We start from the raw sequence: 17,369 nt of genomic DNA, 5'->3' as shown, positions 1-17,369 counted from the left end.
CAATGTAACTCCAAGTCAATCACACTTCTGTGAAATCAAACTGTCCACTTAGGAAGCAACACTGATTGACAATACATTTCACATGCTGTTGTGCAAATGGAATAGACAACAGGTGGAAATTATAGGCAATTAGCAAGACACCCCCAATAAAGGAATGGTTCGGTAGGTGGTGACCACAGACCACTTCTCAGTTCTTATGCTTCCTGGCTGATGTTTTGGTCACTTTTGAATGCTGGCGGTGCTTTCACTCTAGTGGTAGCATGAGGCGGAGTCTACAACCCACACAAGTGGCTCAGGTAGTGCAGCTCATCCAGGATGGCACATCAATGCGAGCTGTGGCAAGAAGGTTTGCTGTGTCTGTCAGCATAGTGTCCAGAGCATGGAGGCGTACCAGGAGACAGGCCAGTACATCAGGAGACATGGAGGAGGCCATAGGAGGGCAACAACCCAGCAGCAGGACCGCTACCTCCGCCTTTGTGCAAGGAGGAGCAGGAGGAGCACTGCCAGAGCCCTGCAAAATGACCTCAAGAAGGCCACAAATGTGCATGTGTCTGCTCAAACGGTCAGAATCAAATCAAATTTATTTATATAGCCCTTCGTACATCAGCTGAAATCTCAAAGTGCTGTACAGAAACCCAGCCTAAAACCCCAAACAGCAAGCAATGCATGTGAAAGAAGCACGGTGGCTGGGAAAAACTCCCTAGGAAAAACTCCTGAGAAAGGCCAAAAACCTAGGAAGAAACCTAGAGAGGAACCAGGCTATGAGGGGTGGCCAGTCCTCTTCTGGCTGTGCCGGGTGGATATTATAACAGAACATGGTCAAGATGTTAAAATGTTCGTAAATGACCAGCATGGTCAAATAATAATAATCATAGTAATTGTCGAGGGTGCAACAAGCACGTCCGGTGAACAGGTCAGGGTTCCGTAGCCGCAGGCAGAACAGTTGAAACTGGAGCAGCAGCATGGCCAGGTGGACTGGGGACAGCAAGGAGTCATCATTCCAGGTAGTCCTGAGGCATGGTCCTAGGGCTCAGGTCCTCCGAGAGAAAGAAAGAAAGAAAGAGAGAAAGAGAGAGAGAATTAGAGAGAGCATATTTACATTCACACAGGACACCGGATAAGACAAGAGAATACCCCAGATGTAACAGACTGACCCTAGCCCCCCGACACAAACTACTGCAGCATAAATACTGGAGGCTGAGACAGGAGGGATCAGAAGACACTGTGGCCCCATCCGATGATACCCCCGGACAGGGCCAAACAGGCAGGATATAACCCCACCCACTTTGCCAAAGCACAGCCCCCACACCACTAGAGGGATATCTACAACCACCAACTTACCGTCCGAAGACAAGGCCGAGTATAGCCCACAATCAGACTCCATGAGGGTGGTATGAGGGCCCGACGTCCACAGGTGGGGGTTGTGCTTACAGCCCAACACCGTGCAGGACATTTGTCATTTGCCAGAGAACACCAAGATTGGCAAATTCGCCACTGGCGCCCTGTGCTCTTCACAGATGAAGCAGGTTCACACTGAGCACATGTGACAGACGTGACAGAGTCTGGAGACGCCGTGGAGAACGTTCTGCTGCCTGCAACATCCTCCAGCATGACCGGTTTGGCGGTGGGTCAGTCATGGTGTGGGGTGGCATTTCTTTGGGGGGCCGCACAGCCCTCCATGTGCTCGCCAGAGGTAGCCTGACTGCCATTAGGTACCGAGATGAGATCCTCAGACCCCGTGTGAGACCATTTGCTGGTGCGGTTGGCCCTGGGTTCCTCCTAATGCAAGACAATGCTAGACCTCATGTGGCTGGAGTGTGTCAGCAGTTCCTGCAAGAGGAAGGCATTGATGCTATGGACTGGCCCGCCCGTTCCCCAGACCTGAATCCAATTGAGCACATCTGGGACATCATGTCTCGCTCCATCCACCAACGCCACGTTGCACCACAGACTGTCCAGGAGTTGGCGGATGCTTTAGTCCAGGTCTGGGAGGAGATCCCTCAGGAGACCATCCGCCACCTCATCAGGAGCATGCCCAGGCGTTGTAGGGAGGTCATACAGGCACGTGGAGGCCACACACACTACTGAGCCTCATTTTGACTTGTTTTAAGGACATTACATCAAAGTTGGATCAGCCTGTAGTGTGGTTTTCCACTTTAATTTTGAGTGTGACTCCAAATCCAGACCTCCATGGGTTGATAAATTGGATTTCCATTGATTATTTTTGTGTGATTTTGTTGTCAGCACATTCAACTATGTAAAGAAAAAAGTATTTAATAAGATTATTTCATTCATTCAGATCTAGGATGTGTTATTTTAGTGTTCCCTTTATTTTTTTGAGCAGTATATATTTTCGAAGGCCGGGTTCCCCAGTTGAATACCCATGTTCTAAAGTCTTCCAACCTTGCCAGCAGGCATACCAGCTAAGACCAGCTATCTTAGCTGGTATGCCTTTAGAACATGGGTATTCAACCGGGGAACCCAGTCTTCGAAAATATATGATAAATGTTTTATTTTAATGTTTTTATGAATATCGCTAGCAACAACAGACTAAACAAATGTTTTATTATGAAGAGGGAAAAATCGATTTTCTAACGATGTGAACTTTAGTTCTCAACTCCTAATATGTAGCTAATTACACTCACTGGAGTATCTGACAAGGCTTTGAAAGAGTACCAACTAGTAACGGCAAGTGATGCTGGCTGCTGGTAAGCTTTCTTGACTTGGACATTAACTTTTAAAATTCCCTGTCTTAGGTCAGTTAGGATCTCCACTTTATTTTAAGAATGTGAAATGTCAATAATAGTAGAGAGAATGATTTATTTCAGCTTTGATTTCTTTCATCACATTCCCAGTGGGTCACAAGTTTACATACACTCAATTAGTATTTGGTAGCATTTAAATTGTTTAACTTGGGTCAAATGTTTCGGTTAGCCTTCCACAAGCTTCCCACAATAAGTTGGGTGAATTTTGGCCCATTCCTCCTGACAGAGCTGGTGTAACTGAGTCAGGTTTGTAGGCCTCCTTTTTCGCACACACTTTTTCAGTTCTTCCCACACATTTTCTATAGGATTGAGGTCACGGCTTTGTGATGGCCACTCCAATACCTTGACTTTGTTGTCCTTAAGCCATTTTGCCACAACTTTGGAAGTATGCTTGGGGTCATTGTCCATTTGGAAGACCCATTTGCGACCAAGCTTGAACTTCCTGACTGATGTCTTGAGATGTTGCTTCAATATATCCACATAATTTTCCTCCCTCATGATGCCATTTATTTTGTGAAGTGCACCTGTCCCTCCTGCAGCAAAGCACCCCCACAACATGATGTTGCCACCCCCGTGCTTCACGGTTGGGATGGTGTTCTTTGGCTTGCAAGCCTCCCCCTTTTTCCTCCAAACATAACGATGGTCATTATGGCCAAACAGGTCTATTTTTGTTTCATCAGACCATAGGACATTTAATCAAAAAGTACGATCTTTGTCCCTATATGCAGTTACAAACCGTAGTCTGGCTTTTTTTATGGTGGTTTTTGAGCAGTGGCTTCTTCCTTGCCGAGCGGCCTTTCAGGTTATGTTGATATAGGACTCGTTTTACTGTGGATATAGATACTTTTGTACCCGTTTCCTCCAGCATCTTCACAACGTCCTTTGCTGTTGTTCTGGGATTGATTTGCACTTTTCACACCAAAGTACGTTCATCTCTAGGAGACAGAACACTTCTCCTTCCTGAGCGGTATGATGGCTTTTGTTCATTGATTTCACCTGTGTCTGTTTCTCACCTGGTCTCATCCAGCTCTCCCTGAGACACTCTCCCTGTGTCTCCCTATTTAGTTCTTTCTGTTTGTATGGTTGTGAGGTATTGTTTGCTTAATAAATGAAAAAAACTGTTTACCTACCAGACCTATTCATTTTAAAATGTTGATTACTTGTCCTTGCCATTATCATTCATCGGATGGTAAGCCAAGACATGTGGAAAGAAACATGTTTTGCAAACATATTATGGGGGTCACTGGTATGCCTGGGTGGGGTTCCCTGGACAAGAAAAGGTTGAAGACCCCTGCTTTAGAAAAGCAAGCAATAACTAAATGTACTGAATAAGACTCACATTCCTTTCAATCTTTTACCCAGATTTTAGCAGAGAAGCATATTGTAAGGTTCTGCTTTTCTTTTCTTAGTCAACCTTGTGTTATTTTTCATTGTGTTCTTGAACGTAGCCCTGTTTCTTTGTGTTCTGGAACGTAGCCCTGTCTTTCATTTTTGTTCATTGATTTCATCTGTGTTCATTTCTCACCGGGTCTCAACAGCTCCCTATTTAGTTCAGTTCTTTCTGTTTGTATGGTTGTGAGGTATTGTTTGTTTTTGACTACCTACCTGTGTTTGACCATTGCCTGCGACCATGATTCCTGCCTTCTGCGAAGGCCTAATAAACATCTGCCGCGCTCTAAGCGTGAATCTACACCTTTTTCTCCCTGAGTATACATTACAGAATACCTCACCTAAAAACGCAATGGACTCAGCGGAGCTACAGTGGCGCCTAACCCAGCAAGAGGAGCTTATGGAGTATTCATAACACATATTTAGTTTCTTTACAAAAAATTGCCACCAGTCAGGAGGCTACAGACAGCTCAAGAGGTATGCTTAGATATGCAGGAAAATATACATATTTTACATACCCATAATCCTTATGCTTAAGTCTATTTGGAAAAAAAAGCGAAATTCTTCAAATTACGGGTGAGGGCCTAGCCCCCCTCAGGACCACCCCGCAGCCATCCTCATGTACTTTGTTCCCCTTCAGATGTTTTGGGGTGCATGATGCCCCTGGTTCACTCCACCTTTAAAAAGTTGACTCCTCATGGCCCGAGTGTTTTCTTAATGCAACAGATGGGCAATATTGAAGACCCTCAACGCCAGTACAGTGTTCTTCCGTGCTCAATAAGTGCAGTCATCTCGGTGTAGCGTGCTTACGTATGCGTCAGGAATTTTCAGACGACTCCAGCAAATTGACTGCGTAAAACTTCAAGAAGAGGGGGTTTGTACAATTTGGTGCTGTATTTGGGACACAGTTTATCGGAACATATTTTACGTTCTGTGAATTTAGATGCTTCATGTATCTACCTATTTAAATACTCTCCCAGACTATTTGGAAACAACGAAGCCACTTGTTCTTTAACCATCGACATGTTCAAGCGCGGATCTAAAAAACGACGGTCGAATCGCTCGGTAAGTAGAATGGCCAGAACTACAGGTTTAAACATTGTACTTAGTTTTTTTGTTTTTCAGTCCGTGGTATTGGCCTACTGTTATCTGGAACGTACTTAAGACATTATTGACATATAATAGCTTTTCGAAGTGTATCTAGTTAACTTACAAATAAAGATGATCAAAGTTGGCAGAACAAAATAGGCTATGTGGTTGTTTTTTGCTAACGTTGTGTTATTCGGATTAGTTATAGACCTGCCTATGCGTTATGATATAATTGGACAAGTTGCTTTACTTCTCTTGATTTAGTTTACAGATATTCCGTTCTTTGTTTTCTGAGTTGAGATGAATCATGGTTGCGTGGGAGGGGCGTACGGTCACCTACGTCATTGGCATTTACCTGCACAGGTTAGGTTGGCAACTTATAGCCCAAAGTATAGCCTACCACTCACCGACCCCAGCCCGCACACTCTTAGGGAGCTCTGTGTGACACACACTCATATCGTTTTAAAAATGTACGCACACTTGTTGCTCAAAGGCAAGGTAGTCTTTAAAAAATGTTTTTATTTAAGAACATTGACTCACCGATGCATTTGAGTTTACACCTACGACTAGTGCCAGGAAGGACATAGTTTTTTGTCAGTAAGGGAGTTGAACCATTCAGTCATGGAGGACTAGTAAGCTGTTGTTATACTAAACATCTGGCTTCTAGCAGACTTGGAACATTTCCAATGCCCTTAAAAGTGAATCCCACTATAATTATACTGGGCTGTTGGCATGTGGAACTCGCCACACACAACAGATCCACACTATGGTCCCATTTAGGGTCTGCTGTATTCATGACTGCTCTGTATCTACATTATCGATTCTATAAAAACTTCAGTAGAAGTTGAAATGTTATGTGGGCATTGTATAAGACATTCATACATACACATTTTAAAGAGTTATTATTGCAATTTCAAGAAGGCACATAAGGCATATCCAGGGAGTACGTGTCTCCTTTCCTCTGCAGGAGCTTCCAAAATGTGAATAAAGCTTTTAGTCAGCGGCATTTTAGTAGCCTGAAGCAATCCTCCCATTGGAAACTAAAAACACAGGTAGTTAAGACATGCAAAAGCTGCAGAATTATGCCTACTCAGTTTTGTTATGAATCACTTGAAAGGGTGGTTTTGAGGTCAAGACACAACACAGTAAGCCAGCTGGTGAGTTTAGTTGGTGTCAGCCTCTCTTAGTCAAAGAGAGGATACATTTTCAGGTAGCAATAAAAGCATTCTTTACAGAAAATATATCCCTGACCGAAGTGCTTGTATTAAATCCCTATTGACGACAACAAATATTATCCCAGGTGTACAGTAGATGCAATTGAGGTAAAAACCTGATCACCTAATCAACGTGCATCACAAAAGGTACAGAACCTGTGAATTGCAAAGATAAACAAAAGGCTGTATGACGTTAACATGCAGTATGGCATTGTCAGCGCTCAAAAGGAATGGGGATGTGTTCCTGACCATTCCCGAGAGAAGAGAAAGATGTGTGTGGTGTTGATGGTTAGGTGAAGCGTTCCCTGCAGGCTGTGTGTTTGATGTATCCAGCCCAGTGAGGAGTGTAACAACTCAACCCAGCATGCCTTTAGTGATTTAGGCTGCACAGGCCTGTGACCCCTGACCTCTCCACTGTTAACATTGAACTCCTCAAACACAGCGGGAAAACTATACGTAAAACATTCTGTTTTATGACTAAGCTAAACACCCTGCTGGCTCCATTTCAGCATCTGTTCTTATATGCATTGTAACATTGTTGTTACTATATAGTTACATTGTTATAACATGAGTATAAGGAGGGGTAAAAGTAGAATACATTAGTTCCCGGTAAGGGACCTCCTATGCGTGCACGCGCTATTCAAATAATCACTTCAGGGCTCCTTTACTAAGCTACCCGCGCATGTTTATTAGTGATAGAAAGTTCGGCTCTTTTTACGGACTCTGATCTTTTCGACTCGTTCAGTCAAAATAACAAATCTTTAAACCCATTTAGTTCATTTGAGTCAGTAAGGCCTAATGCCCGGAGCATGTAGTAGTGGCCGCAACCGGACTAGATTGTGAACGACTCTTGGCGGAATGCATTGCTTGACTGCCGTGAGGGTGATAAGCACAATGTTGTTCGTGAACTGCAGCCCCCCAAATGAATCCTCTCGAGTTCGAGTTTGTTGAGCAGAGGCTGTGTATGTTTTGGTTCTGCAAAGCTGTGTCCATCGTAACATTCAACAATCAATTCATTGCATTCATTCTTGCAGCATGTGATCAATTATGAGTTCTAAACATGTATTTTTCTTCTCTACACTCATTATCCATTTATTCCCTGCATGCATAATGACAGACAGTTGGTGGTCGGAGCACGTGTCTGGAGCCATTGAGCTAGAGGAGGGTGTATTAATCCTGCTGTAGGGCTCATAGCGGCCAGCACTAGCAGGTCTAACGAACAAGTCACTCAGAAAAACCATTCATGACTCTCGAGTCAGTAAAAAGAGTTGTTAAAAAAACAAAACAATAGTTTGCGAACTGCACATCACTAACGTACATCCACTGGGTGGACAAAACATTAAGAACACCTCCTCTTTCCATGACATAGACTTACCAGGTGAAAGATATGATCCCTTAATGATGTCACTTGTTAAATCCACTTCAATCAGTATAGATGAAGGGGAGGAGACAGGCTAAATAAGGATTTTTAAGCCTTGAGACAATTGCGACATTGCTTCTGTATGTGTGCCATTCAGAGGGTGAATGGGCAAGACAAAAGATTTAAGTGCCTTTGAACGGAGTATGGTAGTAGGTGCCAGGCCCACCGGTTTGTGTCAAGAACTGTAACGCTGCTGGGTTTTTCACTCTCAACAGTTTCCCGTGTGTATCAAGAATGGTCCACCATCCAAAGGACATCCAGCCAACTTGACATAACTGTGGAACATGGGTCAGCATCCCTGTGGAACGCTTTCGACACCTTGGAGAGTCCATGCCCTGACGAATTGAGGCTGTTCTGAGGGCAAAAGGGGGGGGTGCAACTCGATATTATGAAGGTGTTTCTAATGTTTTGTACACTCATTGTATTTTCAGCCTCCAAACAGTGGTGAATGGAAAGAAACATCTGGTACACAACATTTTGGCAATTGTCATTACGCTCTTAAAAAGAAAGGTGTTATCCAGAACCTATAATGGTTCTTTGGCTGTCCAAATAGAAAAACCTTTTGAAGAACCATTTTTGGATCCATGTAGAACCATTTTGGGTTCCATGACGAACCCTTTCCACAGAGGGCTCTACATGGAACCCAAAAGGGTTCTGACTGAAACCAAAAACGTTTCTGTTATGGGGACAGCAAAATAACCATTTTGGAACCCTTTTTTCTATGAGTGTAGGCTAGAATTTATGCATCCACTGCTGTCCGCGTGTCTCGGCCACTCGTCTCTGCCTTGTCAAAATGTCAGTGTTCTCGTTGAACCACGTCACATTTTGGCGTGTAGGCTATACCACCCGTTTTCAAAACCATTCGCAAATTTTAACGAGGATTTGATAAATAGTTGTCTAATAACTGTAGACTTTCTTGACTTTTTGTTTTTAATTATTGTGATAGGCTAATGTTTTTACCCGCACGGCGTACCCCCAATATTTATTTTGCCAGGACATAGTACCCCAAAGTGTTACCTAAAATTGCCATTATATGACTATGATGGCACTGGTCAGCTTTTAGGTTCAACCCTTTACCTAACTATCTGTGGCCCTCACAATCTATCTGACTGCTGTGTCCACATAGCCATAACATGCATGAGCCTGAGAACAAACACAATATCTGATCCCCACCTTGTAATAACAAGAAAAATCTTTCTAGATAAAGCTGATATCAAGGTCATAGGCAGTAACTAAAGTAGGATGTGTGTAGAAAGTTGGGGTCAGAAGTTTACATACGCCTTAGTCAAATACATTTAAACTCAGTTTTTCACAATTCCTGACATTTAATCCTAGTAAAAATTCCCTGTCTTAGGTCAGTTAGGATCACCACTTTATTTTAAGAATGTGAAATGTCAGAATAATTTTGAGAGAATGATTTATTTTGGCTTTTATTTCTTTCATCACATTCCCAGTGGGTCAGAAGTTTACATATACTCAATTAGTATTTGGTAGCATTGCCTTTAAATTGTTTAACTTGGGTCAAACGTTTCGGGTAGGCTTCCACAAGCTTCCCACAATAAGTTGGGTGAATTTTGACCCATTCCTCCTGACAGAGCTGGTGTAACTGAGTCAGGTTTGTAGGCCTCCTTGCTCGCACATGCTTTTTCAGTTCAGTTTTTCAGCCATTTTGCCACAACTTTGGAAGTATGCTTGGGGTCATTGTCCATTTGGAAGACCCATTTGCGACCAAGCTTGAACTTCCTGACTGATGTATTGAGATGTTGCTTCAATATATCCACATAATTTTCCTACCTCATGATGCCATCTATTTTGTGAAGTGCACCAGTCCCTCCTGCAGCAAAGCACCCCCCACAACATGATGCTGCCACCCCCATGCTTCACGGTTGGGATAGTGTTCTTCGGCTTGCAAGCCTCCCCCTTTTACCTCCAAACATAACGATGGTCAATATGGCCAAATAGTTATATTTTTGTTTCATCAGACCAGAGGACATTTCTCCAAAAGGTACGATCTTTGTCCCCATGTGCAGTTGTAAACCGCAGTCTGGCTTTTTTATGGCGGTTTTGGAGCAGTGGCTTCTTCCTTGCTGAGCGGCCTTTCAGGTTATGTTGATATAGGACTCGTTTTACTGTGTATATAGATACTTTTATACCTGTTTCCTCCAGCATCTTCACAAGGTCCTTTGCTGTTGTTCTGGGATTGATTTGCACTTTTGTCACCAAAATACATTCATCTCTAGGAGACAGAATGCTTCTTCTTCCTGAGCGGTATGGTGGCTGCGTGGTCCCATGGTGTTTATACTTGCGTATAAACCTTTTTCTGAGGTATTGGCTGATTTCTTTTGATTTTCCCATGATGTCAAGCAAAGAGGCACTGAGTTTGAAGGTAGGCCTTGAAATACATCCACAGGTACACTTCCAATTGACTCAAATGATGTCAATTAGCCTATCAGAAGCTTCTAAAGCCATGACATAATTTTCTGGACTTTTCCAAGCTGTTTAAAGGCACAGTCAACTTAATGTATGTAAACTTCTGACCCACTGGAATTGTGATACAGTGAATTATAAGTGAAATAATCTGTCTGTAAACAATTGTTGGAAAAATTACTTGTGTCATGCACAAAGTAGATGTCCTAACCAACTTGCCAAACCTATAGTTTGTTAACAAGAAATTTGTGGAGGGGTTGAAAAACGAGTTTTAATGACTCCAACCTAAGTGTATGTAAACTTCCCACTTCAACTGTACGTCACACATGCAGTTTATTACCTCACTTCCTTCGTCAGCAGTCCCCACCCATCACATCCCCTACGTCAGAAAGCAAAATAGGCTAACCCACTGCAGGGCCATAAACCTGATGTATATTATCTCTTTCTAAGAGATGTGAAGGAAACACATGAAACCCACAATAACCCACATTACTTTGACTTAGTATGTGAGAGTTTTCTTGACATCATCTCCTTCACATGTTCTCTAGCACATGATGCATTTCTCCTCGCTGCTCTTGTCTTCATTCAAGGAAAACAAAGCTAAAGGAGTCAAAGTTGTATGATGGATCTGAAGTTTCCATTACAAACTTTATTCGTCATGGTAATGATATGCAGATAACATCCCCTCTCTCTCTCTGTTTGCGCCAAGGAGTTAATTAGAACCAGCTTGGCAGGTTTGGATGCATTTCTGTCTGGATCAGTTTACAGATGGGACTGTTCTAATACCGGCTTTTAGTCCATGAGCAGAATGCATCAGCTTTATGAGGATGGAGTTTGACCTTGTGTTTCTTGTTTATGCACTATTATAAAGGCATTCATATGCAGTACAATAACTCAAGGCCTACAACCATTATCTGAACATATGACTCCTGGCATTGATCAACTCACATAAATGTTTACATTGACTTTAAGGTCAGAGAGCAGTGTGCTTTTATCGTCAATATGTTTGGGATTTCACTGCTGAGAACAGTGTATTCGGAAAGTATCCAGACCCTTAGAACTTTTCCACATTTTGTTACGTTACAGCCTCATTCTAAAAATGATTATATTGTTTTTTTCCCCTCATCAATCTACACACAATAGCCCATAATGAAAACGCAAAAACCGGAAATATCACATTTACGTAAGTATTCAGTTTCTTCACTCAGTACTTTGTTGAAGCACCTTTGGTAGTGATTACAGCCTTGAGTCTTCTTCGGTATGACACTAAAAGCTTAGCACACCTGTATTTGGGGAGTTTCTCCCATTCTTCTCTGCAGATTCTTCATGTGCCTTTTACTGAGGAGTGGCTTCTGTCTGGCCACTCTACCATAAAGGCCTGATTGGTGGAGTGCTGCAGAGATGGTTGTCCTACTGGAATTTTTCCCCATCCCCACAGAGGAACTCTGATGCTTTGTCAAAGTGACCATCGTGTTCTTGGTCACCTCCCCGACCAAGGCCCTTCTCCCCTGATTGCTCAGTTTGTCCGGGCGGCCAGCTCTAGGAAGAGTCTTGGTGGTTCCAAACTTCTTCCATTTAAGAATGATGGAGGCCACTGTGTTCTTGGGGACCTAAAATTCTGCAGACATGTTTTGGTACCCTTCCTCAGATCTGTGCCTCGACACAATCCTGTGTCGGAGCTCTACGGACAATTCCTTCGACCTCATGGCTTGGTTTTGCTCTTACATGCACTGTCAACTGTGGGACCTGATATAGACAGGTGTGCCTTTTTTTTTTTTTTTTTTTAATCCATTTTAGAATAAGGCTGTAATGTAACAACATTTGCAAAAAGGGAAGGGGTCTGAATACTTTCCGAATGCACTGTATACTGATTTAACCACACTTGTACTGAACCGAACAGTACTGTACTGGCCTAACAGTTGTTAGCTAACATTTTTTGCGTCTTTATTGCATTTACTTATGCTCCTTCTCTGCAGGCTTTGTACAGTATGTAGTACTTCTGTTATTTGCTCTACCCACAATGCATGATTTGCATGCCCTCTCTCTCCATTCCTCTCTTCTCTCCTGTCACGTTCTGACCTGTAAAGGTGTGATTTGTTAGTGTTTAGTTTGGTCAGGACGTGGCAGGGGGTATTTGTTTTATGTGGTTCAGGGTGGTCGTGTGTATGTGTCCATGTAGAGAGGAGTATTTGATTTATTAGTCCAGGGTTTTGGTTATTGTTCTATGTTAGTTTATTTCTATGTTCTGTCTAGTCATTTGTATTTCTATGTTTAGTTTATTGGTGTTGGGGCCTTCAGTTGGAGGCAGCTGTCTATCGTTGCCTCTGATTGAGGGTCCTATAATTAGGGGTGTGTTTGTATTGGGGATTGTGCTTGTTTTGTGCTTGTCACCTGACAGAACTGTTAGTGTCGTTTCTGTTAATTGTATACGTGTTTATTTTGTTTCTGCTTCTTATATATTAAAAAGAGATGAGTATACACTTCCCTGTTGCGTCTTGGTCCTCCACACACGACACTCGTTACATCTCCCCAGTATTCTAATCCTCCATTTGTCAATGAAACATGATTGGTCTTTTCCTCCCCTGTTTTTCTCTCTGTATTTATTACACACTTTGCTGGACTTTCCCAGGAAGTCCCATGCTCTGGTGGAGAGTTGCACATGTCAAGGATCAGTGGGTATGGCAGAGGGCAATGAGGCTTCACTAACTGTTTGTTTTAGCACACGTGTTAACATGGGTCACCGCATTCCCCAGACAAGGGTCTACTCTCTGACTGTGAGAGACTATGTGTAGTTATGTGTGAGCGTGTGTGTTCAGTACAAGGTATGAAGTACAAAATAGATATTTTCATGTTTGTATTCGTATTTTATTAATAGCAACTTGGAGGGGAACGTTTGACGAGGACTTACTTTCTCAGTACTCCGTACCGTTGGGCTTGTGTGATTAGAGTTGGGGGTTTCCCCCTCTCTGTCCCCCTGAGATCAGTCACCATGTTTGAAAGTTTTATTAGGAAATGAGAACAGAAAGGTCCAGTCACCCAGAAGTCGTTTGTACAGTACAGTCCCTTTATCCCCACCTTCTTGCCATTTTACATTTGGGTGTATACACAAGACGTTCAAACAGGCCTATGTTTAACTTTTTAATTTATGTTTCTACCTTGTAATGATTGATTTAGAAAGCTTTGAGTACTTATGTCTGTGTGTGAGCATGCATGTACATGTCTATGTGTAGATATTAAATCACACACCAGATGCAATAAAACGCTATGTGAACCATTCAATGGTCTTTCTGTAGCTTGTGACCGTTTCTTGTGGGCTAACCTGTTGATGCTGTTCATAGATTGGGCATCTGAGCTCAGTGCAGGGGGATGGCGCCATTGGTAGGTTGGTGTTGAAGTGTATCAGTTGTGTAGTTTCTCAATGACACACAAACATCACAACATCTGGACTCAGTGAAGGAATAGGCTTATTGATAAAAAGAGTGAAATACAGACAACATCCAACAGATTGGTCTATTGTAGCATTGTTAGCACTGCAGCCACATCATAATAACCCAGATTCACAAGCAATAAAAACCCAAATGGTATAACTGGCTTGACGTGAATACTAACATTACGTTTACCCTATGTACTGATATGTGGTTTGAGAACAAAGTTGAGCAGGTATTCACAGGTGCCTTCCCAATTCCCGTATCACATGGGTTTGGTTGATTTGGGTGTGTGTATGTGAGAGAGAAGGAGAAGTGGTGTGTCTGCGTGTCTGTCTAGTTTGTGAGATTGCTCGAGGGAGTCTCCAGTTTTTTTTTGGCAACGTTCTTTCTGTGTTCTTGTTTCGTGGCAGTGATTATCTCTCCCTGTCTCTCTCACTTATCTAAGAAATGTTGTTTTGTTAACCACCCCATCCTTCCCTTTCTATTGATTGCACAATGAAACAGGGGTAGACTGACAAATTGTCATGTACACCACACAAACCAAGACAGGGGGTATCAGGTTATGGTGTATGGCAGGGGTTCCAAATTACATTCAGCCCTGGGTCGATATTATTCTTTTTCTTTTTAATTGTTTTCTGGAGCAGATGGTCGGGGGCCGGAACATAGTAATACATAATTGTACACCGCAAGAAGCCCAAACAGATATAGAATTTGACAAAAACGGAATCATTTCAAACCTTTGATTAAATTGGGGTGCGTGGGAATACTTGGGAATAGGGTTGGGCCATATCCAGTGGAGGCTCCTCAGAGGAGGAAGGGGAGGACCATCCTCAGTGAATTTCATAAAAATAGTGAAACATTAAAGTTTTCCTTTTTATATTAAACTATACTAAATATATTAATGTCACGAAATAATTGATTTAAACACACTGTTTTGCAATGAAGGTCTACAGTAGCCTCAACAGCACTCAGTAGGGTAATACCATGGTGTAGCCGGAGGACAGCTAGCTCCTCTGGGTACATTGACTTCAATACAAAACCTAGGAGGCTCATGGTTCTCACCACCTTCCATAGACTTACACAGTAATTATGACAACTTCCAGAGGACGTCCTCCAACCTATCAGAGCTCTTGCAGCATGAACTGACATGTCCACCCAATCAAAGGATCAGAGAATCTAGTGCTAAAAGCACAAGCTAGAACTGCAGTACATAAAATGTGGTGAGTAGTTGTCTCAAAGAGAGAGAAAGACAATAGTTGAACAGTTTTGAACAAATACATTTCTTCTAAAATGGAGGAGATCAAGACAGAGAGAGAGCTAATATGGTGACAACAATGTAGGCTGTATGTAGCGGTTAGCGATTTATTAGTGATGCACCAATATTACATTTTTGGCCAATATTTATTTTCCTTGCTAAAAAAAATGACACCAATACCTGATATTTAACATTTTAGCTGCCTTTTAAGCATTCTAGTACAGTTAAATAGTTAACACACACACATGGACACAGCGGTCTAAAGCACTGCATCTCGGTACAAGAGGCATCACTACAGTCCCTGGTTCGAATCCAGGCTGTATCACATCCGGTTGTGATTGGGAGTCCCATAGGGAAGCGCACAATTGGTCTAGCATCGTCCAGGTTTGGCCGGGGTAAGTCGTCATTGTAAATAAGAATTTGTTCTTAACTGACTTGCCTAGTTAAATAAAGGTTACACACACACACACTGACCAAAAAGTTATTTTGTTGACATTTACGTATGTCCCCATTACCAGTATAACATAATCAAAACTTATGTCTTTCACTTACTTGCTGTGCTGTTTCGTTGTTCATTTGTTCAGTCGTTTTATTCTCAACCAGGATTGCATCAAACATGTCAAGCAGTGAAGTTTCAGCTCTGTCTGTCCATAGCCTCTCTTCCTCTGGGCGCACTGTCACTGTGTCTGTTTCCATCTTGTCCAGCTGTGTATGTAACATTTCACGTAAACCCTGTTTCTTTTCTGCATCGAAGTAGCGGTCCTTGTACATAGCATCGAGCATGGTGGCGACACAGTAAAGAGAGACTGCCACCGAATCGCTTGTTCACAGCCAGTGTGGGCAGTTTTGTTGCTGGGGCAAACTGTTGTCAAGAGCAACTGTTTCATTCACCAATGTTGGCCAGTAAAAACATCCACCTCGTCGGGAAAAGGGGCCATCTTCACTCCATAGAAACTAGTCAGCACTATCGTCACACGCTAGCTGCTAGCTAACTGGTTAGCTTAGCATTGACGAAGTCAGAATGGGCATGGGCACTCCACTGTCATGTGACAGAATCGGTGGCGTTAGAATTAGGAATTAGAATACGAATACTATACTGAACAAAAATATGTGCGCAACATGTAGTGTTTGTCCCATGTTTCATGAGCTAAAAAAAAAATAATATCCCTGAAATTTTCCATACGCACATGAAGCTTATCTCAAATTTTGTGCACATTTGTTCATATTCCTGTCAGTTTTGTTGAACAGGTGTTTCAATGCCATGACATTTGCGTCATTTAGCAGACGCTCTTATCCAGAGCAACTTACAGTAGTGAATGCATACATTTCATACATTTTTTTTTCATACTGGCCCCCCTTGGGAATCGAACCCACAACCTTGGCATTGCAAACACCATGCTCTACCAACTGAGCTACACGGGGGGCTGACAGAGGATATCACATCTGCTGCAAGTGCAGTTGATGGAGCTTATTCCTCGAGTCAGTTTTTCGAATGGCGCCGACTAGTGTGTTCATGTTTCCAAGTTTTAAACATGTTCTCAAATGCCATTGAAATGGCAGCAGCGGTATGACAACCAGCATATTCATGAGCATGCAATACGACTTTCCTCAGTACGAAATTCTCGACGACCCACTGTGCTGTCAGACTCGGCATGCTTATGGGGCTGATATTGCTGGTCCAAATGTCAGTCATGAAGCTAATAGCAATGACGCTATTGCTGTGTAACTCCGGTAGGGCAACATCTGAAAAATAGTACAAAATAGTCCCCCCCTCTGCTCCGTGTACACATGCTGCTCTTCCATCAGACAAGCATACATCACAACTTTGTTCATTTGCACAATTTCTCTCGTTCCCTTTCACTTGTAAATGTCCACACTCACTGAAAATGGCTACTCACTATACTTGTATAACTTTATGAGCTGGAAAACATGGGGGGCAAATAAAATCACCCACGGGACAAATTTGGCCCGCGGGGTGTCTATTGGGGAAACCTAGTGTATGGTGTGAACCAACTGTTTATCATCTGTTTATCATCTAAAGGTGTCTCTCAACACCTTTAGATGAATGTAAGAAAAGAGCACATTATTGTGAGAAAATGATTCATCAGAATGTGGGAGAGGAGAGGCAGGATGCCAGCATCAGAGGAAAGGAAAGTGGAGACAGTGACTACATAGAGAGGGAAAGGAAAGGGTGCAGCACACTTCCTGTATCTGTTTCCTTCCTCTCATCTCTAAAAAGAGACACCACAATAGAGCTGTAGTGTGACATACACACTCTCAAAGACTACTTACATGAATAGACACCAATACTAATGTGCAAAGAAATAGTTTTTTTTAATGGTTTGTTGAATGTACTGTGAGATATTCTGAATTCACAAAATG

The 17,369-nt window shown here is 42.6% G+C and overlaps 1 protein-coding gene and 1 long non-coding RNA gene across 3 annotated transcripts in view; one reads left to right on the top strand and one right to left on the bottom strand.

Moving 5' to 3' along the window:
* Positions 1 to 2,232: 2,232 nt before the first annotated feature.
* Positions 2,233 to 4,840, bottom strand: LOC115165729 (uncharacterized). Its single transcript, XR_003870231.1, has 2 exons — positions 4,673 to 4,840; positions 2,233 to 2,253 (listed from the first exon to the last, which is right to left on the bottom strand). It is a non-coding gene; the product is annotated as an uncharacterized LOC115165729 (long non-coding RNA).
* A 112-nt stretch (positions 4,841 to 4,952) lies between these two features.
* The window catches only part of LOC115165728 (prickle-like protein 1), a 41,630-nt gene continuing 29,213 nt past the window's right edge, over positions 4,953 to 17,369 (top strand). Inside the window, exons 1-2 of one of the 2 annotated variants that reach the window (XM_029719046.1) lie at positions 4,953 to 5,028; positions 5,135 to 5,219. In XM_029719046.1, coding sequence (XP_029574906.1) covers positions 5,178 to 5,219 — 42 coding nt within the window. In that variant the 5' untranslated portion in view covers positions 4,953 to 5,028; positions 5,135 to 5,177. Of the gene's footprint in view, positions 5,220 to 17,369 lie in introns of both variants that reach the window. The other variant, XM_029719045.1, reaches the window with a different exon arrangement.

The sequence above is a fragment of the Salmo trutta genome, chromosome 28 (assembly GCF_901001165.1).
Source record: "Salmo trutta chromosome 28, fSalTru1.1, whole genome shotgun sequence".
Lineage (NCBI taxonomy): Eukaryota > Metazoa > Chordata > Actinopteri > Salmoniformes > Salmonidae > Salmo > Salmo trutta.
This window is presented reverse-complemented; position numbering and strand designations above follow the sequence as displayed.